Source organism: Hydra viridissima, unplaced genomic scaffold, assembly GCF_058129835.1.
Source record: "Hydra viridissima isolate aposymbiotic clone 2 unplaced genomic scaffold, HvirCarnegie_v1 scaffold_8, whole genome shotgun sequence".
Taxonomy (NCBI): Eukaryota; Metazoa; Cnidaria; class Hydrozoa; order Anthoathecata; family Hydridae; genus Hydra; species Hydra viridissima.
Window position 1 is genome coordinate 15,247,633 of NW_028324307.1, and position 12,314 is coordinate 15,259,946.

At 28.5% G+C, this 12,314-nt stretch overlaps 1 protein-coding gene and 1 long non-coding RNA gene across 4 annotated transcripts; one reads left to right on the forward strand and one right to left on the reverse strand.

Moving 5' to 3' along the window:
• Positions 1-50: 50 nt before the first annotated feature.
• LOC145195340 (proton-coupled zinc antiporter SLC30A1-like) lies at positions 51-7,969 on the reverse strand. Of its 3 annotated transcripts, none has more exons than XM_090094851.1 (9): positions 7,853-7,969; positions 3,223-3,463; positions 2,779-3,010; positions 2,028-2,294; positions 1,665-1,830; positions 1,537-1,580; positions 1,146-1,228; positions 787-969; positions 51-283 (listed from the first exon to the last, which is right to left on the reverse strand). In XM_090094851.1, exons 2-9 carry the CDS (start codon positions 3,406-3,408, stop codon positions 167-169), a joined length of 1,278 nt encoding a protein of 425 aa, XP_089950977.1. In that variant the 5' UTR covers positions 3,409-3,463; positions 7,853-7,969; the 3' UTR covers positions 51-166. The 3 variants fall into 3 exon arrangements, with proteins under 3 accessions (XP_089950977.1, XP_089950978.1, XP_089950979.1); XM_090094852.1 differs by having other exon boundaries at positions 7,847-7,939; XM_090094853.1 differs by lacking the exon at positions 7,853-7,969 and adding an exon at positions 7,692-7,712.
• A 32-nt stretch (positions 7,970-8,001) lies between these two features.
• On the forward strand, positions 8,002-11,840 carry LOC145195419 (uncharacterized). The gene is made up of 4 exons (XR_016455236.1): positions 8,002-8,178; positions 8,677-10,351; positions 10,728-10,847; positions 11,700-11,840. It is a non-coding gene; the product is annotated as an uncharacterized LOC145195419 (long non-coding RNA).
• The last annotated feature ends 474 nt before the right edge of the window (positions 11,841-12,314 follow it).

A 12,314-nucleotide genomic window follows, 5' to 3' on the forward strand; every position in this document is an offset into this window, starting at 1 on the left:
GAGGGTTTGTAAAATGTAATAAAGCAATTTGAGTAAAAAAAAACAATATATTTGTTTACATATTTATAGTTTTTTGGACAACTTTACAAACACTTTTTCCAGATTGAAACAGTGTTCATACTTCAATTGCAGCCAACTGAAGTCTCGACAATCATTTAAAAATGATTTATGGTTTCACACTCAACACTAAACTACTTTCGGAAGGCATAATAACACAGCATAATTTTTCTTGACATAATTGGCCGCAACCAAATAGACACTGAGTAGGTTTACATAATGCTTTCTAAATAAAACATTTCAATAAATGATTTTTAATGTTCGGAATTAAAATTAGAAAAAGGTTGCCAAATTTGGAGTTATATTGTTAACAACTCAAAGGTTACCATACATTTATATTAACAATAATTTACAATAATTTTTAATCAATTCATAATAATTGTAAGGGCTATTATACGAAGTAGACTCAAAGAAAGCAACTTTTTTTCTCATTTACTGAGACTTTTTCTGTTGTGATAATGATTATGAATGATTTTCAGCAAAAATGGCTTTCTTATGCAAATATGTACATACAAAAAGCCATTGCAACAAGAAAAGTTTAAACGTTTTATGATTTATAATTGCCAAAATATAGGACAAAAATCACAAAAAGGTATTTTTTATTAAATTGTAAACAAAGCATCGATGGTTGCAGCAATTAACCAATAGATTTATAATAAGTCTACACAATGCTTCTAACATTACAAAAACTATAAGCATTGAACTGAGTAATTAAATTGTTAATCTTACCTCAATGCATTCAGGTTGTATTGTAGTTGAATGGAGGCCTTCATCATGAAAAAACTCTTTGACCATTAAAGCAATCTTTTCATAATCATTGTAAGATCTAACCTTCATGTGTATTGAGGCAACAATCTTGTTATTTGTTAACTGCCATACATGAAACTCATGAACAGACTGAATTTCAGGGAACTAAACGAATATAGATATTTCAAATAGTTGCTAAGCAACTTATCAAGAAGTAATTTATTTAGAAATGCATATTTTCTCTCTAGAGCTGATGATTTACAGAGAGTTGCCAACATTGAATTTGATTAAGAAAATAGATTTAGAAAGATAGTTCCCAGTAGCATTTTAAAAGTACTAACTTTTAGCAATAACTTTTCTTGAATTGTATTTACCACGATATGAGAAGGAACATTTTGTAACAGAATCATACTGGACTCTTTTACTAAAGTTTATTTTCATATACATTAATTGAAAAATTATGCAACATATTTGATATTGATCAAAGAATTGATATTTCAAAAAAAAGTTAATGAGCTTACAATGTAAGCTCATTAATTTTTTTTTGAAATATCAACTCTTTGAATTTTTTTTCTTTGAGCACATGACTTTTTTTTAGCAATCATAATTATGATTGGTTTTCTTTGAGCACATGACTTTTTTTTTAGCAATCATAATTATGATTAGTTTTGATTAATTTCCTTTACAAAAAAAAAAAAAAATCGAGATAAAATGAATTGAAATAAAGCCTACCCAGTGGTGCCAAAGTTTGTAAAATGAAACAAACCATTAAAATACTAAAAGAAATCACTTATAAATTAGCATTTCGTGTAAAAAGTAGGTTTATATTTATGCATTCTGTCATTTAATTCAAAGATTACCTCATAATTGGATCAATATAAAGAGTCCATTGTTTACCGTCAAAAAAGTGAATCATTAATGCTGCTGCAATGACCACTATTGATCCTAACATGTCACTAATCAAATGTAAATAGACTCCTTTCATATTCAACGTTCCACCTGATTTCAAAACTCTCTGCTCATTACCTGCATCAAATTTTATAAAAACATTTTAATTTATCTTTTTCTTCTTTGAAAAAAACTTGCAACAATTTTTTCAAATTTTAAAATAATCACATCAATAAAGTAGTTACAAATTCTAACAACATGTAAAACACATCAGTTGTTTGTTTATACAATTATTTATGTAATATGGTCTTTTGCATTAATTTGAGACATGTTACCATTAGCAGTCATGTTTGAGCTACTTTCTGTTGTAGTTAGAGATAAGATACTTGAATCAAAAATCTCATTGCATTTATTAGCTGATTCAAACTCAAGATTTGTTTCATCCTCATTAATGATGGTTTTACAATCTTCTAAATCATTACACTCTTGTTTTTTGCTGTTTTCAGTATCACTAACTACTTTTCTTTTACTTAAATGGCGATCTTTGTTAACCTTTCCATGGCTATGACTATGACTATGACTTGCTTCACCATGAGTGTGACCTAAAAAGTAACTATAACTATTAAATATTATATCTTAACATAATTTTAAAGCTACATTAGATAACAAACATAAAAGTAATAACAAACAAAATATTTTAAGTTAATATCAATTTTCTTTCATTAAATGTATCAAAAATTATTACAAATCTATAATCTTATTACAAACCTATAATCAAAAATGTCTAGTATGATAAAAAATTACAAATGCAAGTCATAAAATCAAGATTGTACAGATACATTTGCTTTGCACCACAATTTACACACATTTTTCCTCTTTATCAAAAAAAGAGATTTTGTAGTATATTCAAAATCACTAAACAGCTTTACGAAACTGAACTTTATTAAATTAATTTACATAGTCGATTATTACCTATTTTTTTTTTATGAAAAAATTTTTAAAATATCACCAATAACTCATATTAATTGTATCTGTTAGAATAGTCTTTTTAAAGTATTCTTAATCTTTCAGCAATTCAAACTTTACCATGAAATAAGCACATTCCAACAATATTGACCAATAAACCAACAGCGCCAACAGCTAGTATAAGAAGAGGTCTGTGTAATTTCTCTGGCTCTACTAGTCGTTTTAATGCCTGCACTATTATTGAGAAACATAGTGCAATAAGAAATATTCCATTAATAAGAGCTCCCAACACTTCAGCACGTACCCAGCCAAATGTATTGTCACAATCCTCATCCTTCTTCTTTTTGGATATCTTTTTAAAAATGTTTTAGGAAATGAAAATACTATGTAAAATGATTTTAGGAAAATCTAGTTGCTATGTAATAATGTTTTAGAAAAAAAAATACGCTGCGTAAAAAAAAAATCCATTTTGAACAGGTTGATATGAAAAAAAAACAACAAAAAAAGCACTAAAATATATGAAGTTATGCTAATAGAAAATAAGAAAAAAACATCAGTTTTTACTTTCATTGAAATGTAACCAACAAAAAGTGATATTAAGTCTGAAAGCATATGAAAGGAATCTGCTACAAGTGCCATTGATTCGGTTAAATATCCAACTACAATTTCTACTAAAAACATTGATGTTGTCAATACCATCATTATATAGAATGTCTTACGCTGACTTAAACAATTTTTTATGCAAAACATTTTGGCTTTCTATTTTCCAAAGTTAATGATGATAGCAGATGCCATTTAATAGGGCCTAGAAAAAAAAATTAACAAAATGTCAGTTAATGAAGACATATTTTTACATCTATGTAAAGATACAATTATATCACACACATTGGTAAAACATCGTTTGACAATATACTGACCTTATTTTCCAAAACACTTAAAACTTAATACGGTATTAGTATTTGTTTTATATTCTTCACTGTCACTACGTTATTGAATTTTATCTCATGATAAAGATCATACAGAAATTATAAATGTTAACTTCATATTATTAAAATTGTATGTAAAATAAAGCTACTTTTATGTTACTTTTATCTTAAAGATTGTTGGTTTCGTCATTATATACATTCTACTTTTAGCCAGTATACAGATACTACTAGCAAGTATAAACTTTTCCTCAAGAACGGGAAGCTTAAAAGGTGTTACAGAAAAAAAAAATCTGCAGTAAAATTTTTATTTTGTTCTGATAAATGCTGAGAGGCTTTTTTCGTTTTAATTTACAGACGCAGCTTATATCTGTAACAAACTAATATCAGTATCTTTCATATGTTAACAGAAGTATTTGGTTTTACGAACTTAATACATAATGAAGGCATTCTCATTCTTGAAAATAGAAGAGATCATCCTTCACCCTATTTTACTATAAGGCTTCATTATTTCAGACTGAATATGAACTCAAATGTTGAAGAATTATGCAATTAATTGCAAAGATTATAAAAATGAGGATGTACAAAAAATTCAAGCAATCTTGCTTCCCAGGAACCTTATACGATGACTCAAGAGACCATTGGTCAATATACCATGAATGCAAGATAGCAATAATAGAAGGATGAAACGCTCCTTATCAAAATACCCTTCGTCGTTTTCAAACCATTGTTAAATGGGGTTGAAAATCTGGGCAAACATTTTATCTGAAGAAAGAAAGCTTCTTTGGGACTCTACAATGAGCAAACAACTGAGGCTTTGCATTCAACCTTCAACATTACTGGCCAAGATACAAACAGAATGCATTGTATCTACATTACAGTAAATAGCTTGAAACTGTATTGTTGACTGCAGTAGTAAACATCTTTGAAATCAGAAAAAAGCAGTTGTCATTGAAAGTCTAGTCATCTTACAAATTGTAAAGCATGAGAAAAATAAATCATTTTTAGAATACAGAGTGTGCTTTGAAATTGAAACAGAAAATTGTCTTTGATTTAAAGTGACAAGAATTGTAAAATAAATTGGAGAATATATTTGAATGGTGAAATTTTCAGAAATTTGATCACTTTTTGTTAGAATTGTATCAATCCAGTAAAAATGTTTTGTATTATGAGTTTATTATCAAAGAATAATTTGTTCCTTTAAAAAAAAACTTTCCTCATGTTTTTAACACTAAAATGCAAATATGTTAAAGTAAATATTTCCTGAAGACTAATTATAGATGATTTCAAAAGATATACTTTTTCGATCCTCAGTGTCTCTACTTTCTAGGAACTATTTTTTGTTATTAGCAGTTTAACTTAACAGGGCATGTAAAAGTTTTTTTTCGAATCCATATTAATAGTAATTAATTAATTAATTAATTAAGTAATTCGAGCCCAAACGAATATTAACACATTTTTAGAAGAGCACAATAAACATAGGAACTAAAATATCTTATCGTAAAACGTGTTAAAAAAATTTTTTTTGCTTGATTTTGTGGGAGGTTAAGAGCTAGACAAAGTATTTTTTGTAAATTATTTAATGAAATGCAAAGAAATTCAATGAAGATCTCCACATTATATAGTTTAGAAAGTTAAAAGCGGATAAAGTAATTAAGCTCAAATTAGCATATGTTTTTAAGCTCTTCAGAATTCATTGAGAATGTAGATAATTAAAAAGGGTCTTTGTTGATTCACTATCTGTTGGATGACAACGCACCTTTTTTGTACAAGCGTTAAATCTAAGCACTGCATTAGTTTGTAACTGTTGACATGGTTAAACACAGGGTGTGTTTTTGAAGTGAACAAGATGTTGACAAAAAGACATGCATTTTTGAAACTACCAATTTTGTTTCAGCATGATTTGTAAAGGGTATTACCACACCCAACTAGAATTTTTTTTCTGTTTCAACAAAACCCAAAACTTGGAAAGTACCAGATTTTTAAGCCATTTGTTGAAGTAGATCTACGTTTTGTGGAAGTTTGTGACAGTCTTTCCTTCAAAGTGACCACTTTTAGAGGTTTTGGGGTCAGCGGGTGTAATTTTCCACTAATGGTCTTACTCAAACCAACAGTGCCATTAGAGGAAGCTTCTTTGTTTGAAATGACTATTGATACAATCTTCTCAGCTTCTAGTAGGTCTGTTTGTGCCAAATAAGATATTGATGTCTTCTTGGTGCATTTGTGTTTTTTGTTTCTCTGAATAATAGATAGACACAATGTGTCCCTTCTCTCAAACAAGAACTATCAAAAAAAAGAGGGATAGGACCGTGATTTGCCAATTTTGAAAATTAAAAAGTCACAGCTACTTAAGACCCTGGTTTGTAGAATAATTTAAATGGTTGATCTCAAGCGTATAGAGAGATTGAAGTGTGTGAGAAAGTTCTCCATCTGATCTCGGTTTTATCAGTTTTTGACAGGTATGACAGATGTCAGTTAGAATGCGCAAGTCATTTCAATTACGTTTTCCATGGAAAAAATTTCATTTTTTTCCATGGAAAACGTAATTAATTTGTAATTTGTTAACATTATACTTTTATTTTGTTGATTTTCTTTAAACAGTGGGATAAGATTAGAGCGTGAAACTTTACTAAATATGATTTTCTTGATAAAAAAAAAAAGAAAAGAAATCTATTTTTTTCTTTGGAACATGTTCATTAAAGTTTAAATTTCTATTAAAAGTTATATAATTATTGGCTATACTCAGACCTAAATATTTCGCACCGGCAATCGCAGCAGATGTCAAAAAACATGTTTTTTAAATCATTTACACCTCTTCTTTATATAAGTATATTTTTTGATATTAGGCCAAACTGGACAAGATGTGTTAAATATTCATATAAAATCATTTTTATTCGAAAAGTTCTTTTAAAATGAGGTTTTCTCAATGTTAAGTTTTTCGTATGATCGCTGGTTGAAATATTTTTTATTGAATGCGTCGCAACAACAATATTATTTCCTAATGATCATTCAAACTTCAATTTTTCCAAGACTTTACGGTTTGATATTTTGGTCCGTGATCATGAGTATGAGACGTTTACCTTACACAGCCACAGTAAAAGTTTCCAGCCAGTGACATTTCGCACTCAAAATCAATTTACATAAAAGATTATTGATTTTTGATCATAATGAGATATAGGAAATTAAATAATATACTAAAAGAGTATTATTAATGTTTTTGAATGTATTTATTATCATTATTAAAATATTTACATGTCATAAAGTTTCCGGCCACATAATATACAATCGTTGCAGTATTAGCATAAAAGTTTAAACAACTATAGAACATGTGGAATGATAATTTTCTCTTAGTACAAAGTGGCCAGTAACTTTTGCACATGTAAATATAACTACTATTACAGTAAATACATTCACAAACATAACAACTTTTTTTATTACATATTAACATCTCATTATAGTTAAAATTCATTAGTCTTTTTTAATATGAATAAGAGTTTGAAATGCCACTGGCAAAAAACTTTTGCACGCCACTCTACTTACTATTAATGTTTTTGATAGAATTTTTGACCAATGCTTGAAAATATGTGAAAATACTGTTAGAGATGGGGTGGGGTAGGGTGCAGTGTACCTGCAGGCTTGTATGACATCGTCTATAATATTAACAGGTAGGACTGTTACATATTATTGCGTTGGAGACAAGTTGTTACCAAGGTTGTTTAAACTTAAATTTCTTTTATAAAATTGGTAAAATATTCCTGAAATGTAAATTGAAAAAAAAAGTATGTAGGAAAAATCTAACAGCATATTTATCTACAGACAACCAAACTGATTCTAGCACCAAATAAGGTAGAGGAACAGAAAAAAAAAAAAAAAAAAAGAAATGGTAGGAACAAAATGATAAGAGAATATGATTGTAGCAGGGCGAAATAGCATTAAACAAACATGTGCGTGGTTGAAAGTTTTTGAATACTCTGGAAATCTTTTATACGAAGCACTTTTAAAAACGAGGAGAGTGAAAAACTGTTGCTTATTCGAAAATGTGAGAGTAAACCAATTTAAACAAAAAAACAAAAAAATCAATTAATTTTATGAAACATCATAAAAACTTACATTTAGCTTAGGGTTTCCAATTTTGAAATCTTATATAAGAAGCACTGTGGAAGGGAAAGGGGGAGGGGGTGAAAAAACTTGTTTATTTGAAAATATTAAAGTGAACTAATGCAAAAATAATAATAATAATTTTGTGAAACATAGTAAAAACTTACATTTACCTTAGAGTTTCAAGCAACAACTAAAAGTTGTAAAAACATTCCGTTTATATCTTAAACCCTTTAGAGTCACTTGGCAATTGTAAATATTTACGTTTATAGGAAGTTTGTTCATTGACATTTTTTTTTGCCTTGAAAAAACAAATAGGATTCTCGTTTTCCTTGATATTCATTGTATTTGTACTAATGTTTGTGTTGATGTATGTCTTAATGATTCATAAAATGTTTTTAAATGCTATAAAATCAAACTTAGTGAGTGATTGGCATTTACTCTCAAGCCAGTTAAAACAAGGAATGCAATGTTCTTAGAAAAATAATTACAAAAGCCGGTAAATGTTATAAACTTTATAGAGTATGATTTTTTTCAGTTTATAAATATTCTGAACTAATGACGTTTATTCTCACACTTTCATGATTTGTTGATTATTTTTGAATTCCTTTGTTTCGAACGTGTAAAGAGAAGCCACTCCTATTGTAAGATTTTTGTTAATGCTTAATATTTGTAACAGATCTGGAGCTAACATTAGGTTTGGGGGTTTGGGGTTTTTAGATGAATTAGCTTTGTGGGATAGCATAAAGATTAGAATACGTTTTTTTAAAACAAGCGGTGTTTTTAAGGAAGGGCTTTTTCCGTTTGGAAATTATTTCCTCGAAACTAATAAAAATGTTTAACAGAAGATCAAAACTACTTTTTGTTTGACATATAAATAGAACTTTAATCCATTTACGGCTTCTTGCTTTTTTAAAATAAGGAGTATTTTTAAAGAAGGGACTTTTTCTCTTGTTGTACCGCTTTAATGTAACCACATCAATTTTTTTTTTTTTAGATTTGTTGAAGAAGTGTAAAGTATTAACTAGAAATGGTAATGATGTTAAACCGAAGCTTATTGTAGATTTTATACAGAAGCCATCATCACCATTTGCAACACCAAAAACTAGAACATAAACTGGCTATTGGTTGATTGGGCACCCACTCATATTAAAATCGTGAGTAAGAATGCCTAGAACATAGCTAGTGTTAAGACAAAACCACAAAAAATTTACATGTTAAATGTAAAATCGACATAAGATAAGTAGAATAACTAGACTAATAGAAAAAGAATAAAAATTATAGTAACTGCATTAATATAAATAGAATAATAATAATAGATAGAAAAACTTGCTTAAGAACAGCAGCACCTAAAGTGAATTTGCAAGCGAGTTTTTTTTTTGCGAGACTTTCAAATCAAGGCAGCTTTTTTGATATCAGATTGCCTATTGCCATGGAAATAATGTATTTACAATTTCTCTCTGGCCAATAGAAAAAAAGACAGAGTTCAATCATTTTTTATTTTATTTCAATAACTTAGGAGAAAAACCTTTTTAGATCAAACAGCAAGTTTTTAATGGAAACTAAAACTCGTTTACCAAGAAAAGATTGATTGTGAAGCTTCTATATACAACTAAAATACAAAAGTGATTAATGAGTCTTGAGTTCCACCCTTTGAATCAATAATACTAATTTCTTTTACTGCTGGCAACTGTGGCATCTGCAACCATGCTGCTAAACTGCTATACAAAAACTTGGTCTTCAAATATCTATTTTATTTGTTAACAGCAATTCTGGAAATGGTTGTGGGTGCATTTTATTAGCTTTTCTAAAAAGTACTTTTTGCTGAGTTACAATCTTGAGTTATAATTTTGGCGAATAATCTATTTACTCTTAAAAATAATAAATGGTTACAACGCCGTTAGGAATACCAATCCTAGTGTAATCTTGAATGGGTAAACTCGTGTTAAGTAAAGTCAAATAAAATTTTCACAAGTTTATTTATCAAAGTTGTCGTTGACTTGACGCAAGACAGTCCAATATGGAGTTGTACATCTAAAGTAGTCAATAATACTAAAACTGTGCGATAATCATTACGAGTGAACAACGAGGTAAAACAGGATTGTTTCAGCAAGGTATTAAATATCTTAGAAAATAACAACCAGTTTTTGATAAGAAAACATTTCAACAATGTATGATATGAGTAATTCAAAACTAAAAAACCAAATAAAATCTTGTTACAGACAGGATAAACCAGGTTTTTATTACATAGAAAAATCCTAATGTTGTCCAATCAAAATCAATTTACAAACTTTACAGCATACGGCAATAGTAATCATGATAAATTATTGATAACTTGGTTTAATAAAATTGTAGCTTTTAGCAGATTTTTTTGGGCTTCTTTTTTGAAGAAAAAGGAAAAAGAGTTATGTTGGTTCTCCAAATCTCCCATCAAATTCCCTTTGATCTGTCTCTTGCTAAAACTTACGGTTCAGAAGAAGGAAGAACATATGTTTTTTTTCAAAAATATAAAGATATATTTTGATGAAGAAACTAATCTCGCATCGTGCTGTTAACAAAAAGAAGTTTGCAGCTAATTCCAGTTGTTTTTATCTCAATTAAAATTTGAAGAAAAAGGTTGAAAATGATTTTGAAAGTTGCGCTATTATTATTGTGTTTCGAAATGAATGTCGGTAAGATGATTTTTTTTATTTCCATTTCTTTTTTTTTCCTTTTTCATTCTTTATGTTTAGTAAAAACAGTTAAAGTGGTATTCTTTTTACGCTGCAAATAAAGTGCGGTTTAAAAAATGTTCGGGAGAAAATATATTTTTGCATTCTACCGTTCTGCTTGAGTATCAATATTTTGAGAGTTTAAATTAATATAATGTGTGTAATGAAATGTAATGCAGTGTAATGAAATGTAATAAAATGTGTGTATGATGATTATGGTATTTAAAATGGGATGGGATGTAAAAACCACTAATGGTTGTGCAAATCATTTTATTAAAATGAACTTAAAATAAACTTAATTAAAGAAGTTATTTTAAAATTGATTACTTTTATTTAGACGGTGCCAGCATCCCAAGAGAAACCTCCGGCATATGGAACTATTGTCCTTGTTACTTACAAGATTGTCAGAGAGCTAGACCAAATATGTGTTCGTATATAAGACCAATGAGAAACGACGGTAGATAATTATTTCAACTTTAAGCAATTTTTACTCTAATAATAAAATTTTTTACTGTAGTAATAATAAAAACAACATATTTAAAAAGTTTTTTATAATTTTTTTTTTGTGTTATCTGTTTACACATTTATGTTTATAAATAGACTTTAATTATTAAAACTGATGAACTATATAAATTCCAGTATAAATATATATATGAACACTGTAGAACTATTTAAATTTCTGTATAAATACATATTAATTCTATGTAAACTCCTTTATAAAATTAATTCATTGGCATATCAAATAAGAAATTTTGAGCCTCGTTTAAATTAAATTTAATCATAGATAAATACAATTTTTAATAAATACAAACTTTTTTTTTCTAAACTTACACAAAAGTTTCAATCATGCTTTTGCATTTTTCTTTTGTTTCTACCAAACCTTTGAATTCTTCCACATGACACGCAACAGAGCATAAGTCAACATATCCAAGTTAAAAGAGCAAGAAAAGGCATCTCTAAATAGATTCCCCGTTGATTTGTCAAATTTTCCTTCTAACATTAGGTGTAAATTGAATTATTTAATTGCAGATTCTAAATAGTTTAAATGCAATTAGCCATAGAAAATTTTTTGGCGCTAATGACGTCGATGTTAATGTTCGATTTCAATTTTGAACAGCCGGTAGTTTTTTTCAAAATGTTTTTCAATTCTAAATTTCCAATTCAAATCAATATGAGTTTAGTAAACTCTCGCTTTCTAACAACCATTTCTTCTATTTGATATTTTAAGAACAAATGAAAAGTTATGTTAAACAAAACATGTTCTTCAATGAAGCAAAATATTTCTTATTTGTAACATTTTTTTTTATAGAAATCGAGAAGAAAATTACAAGATATTGTCCATGCTCTTTCAAGTTTTGCAAGTTTTCCAAAAGTTGCAACTCTTTGTCTTAATAAAATTTAAATCACAAAGTCTTTTTAATTAGTGAATAAACGTAGATGTTTTGTTGAAGCAGTTGTATTGGAGCAGTTACTTTAAGCAGGTCCCATATAAGTTTTTTTTTTTTTTAAGAATAAACAAAATGTTTCATAACTTTTCTCGCTTCAACAAACTTATTATATAGAATCAGGGTTGTCAAAATTGGATATGAAGCATCTGAGAGGAAGCCGAAGCAGGCATATTTTAGAGCTTTACAAAAAAATTTGATTGGGATCACAAATACACGCGCACAAACGCACACACACGCACGCACACGTACACGCATGCACACATATATACACACACAAAATACATACTCAAAACAGTGCCGTACTATGAGCCCCAAACCCCGGATAGGGGGAGGGGGTGGCTACAAGAAAGAGGGGTTTTATTAAAGAATATCATCCCAAATAGCACTGATTGCTGATAGTACTCTTTTGGAGTAGACTATGGTATGTTAACTGATGCTGCTTGCAATCCGCTAATATGAAGTTGTTTTATAATTGC

Coding starts and splice junctions, on each gene's coding strand:
- LOC145195340 (XM_090094851.1), bottom strand. CDS start 3,408: ATGTTTTGCATAAAAAATTGTTTAAGTCAGCGTAAGACATTCTATATA. Junction 3,011..3,222: donor TTGGTTACATTTCAATGAAA/GTAAAAACTGAT, acceptor ATTTTTAAAAAG/ATATCCAAAAAGAAGAAGGA. Junction 1,229..1,536: donor ACAAACTTTGGCACCACTGG/GTAGGCTTTATT, acceptor AATAAACTTTAG/TAAAAGAGTCCAGTATGATT.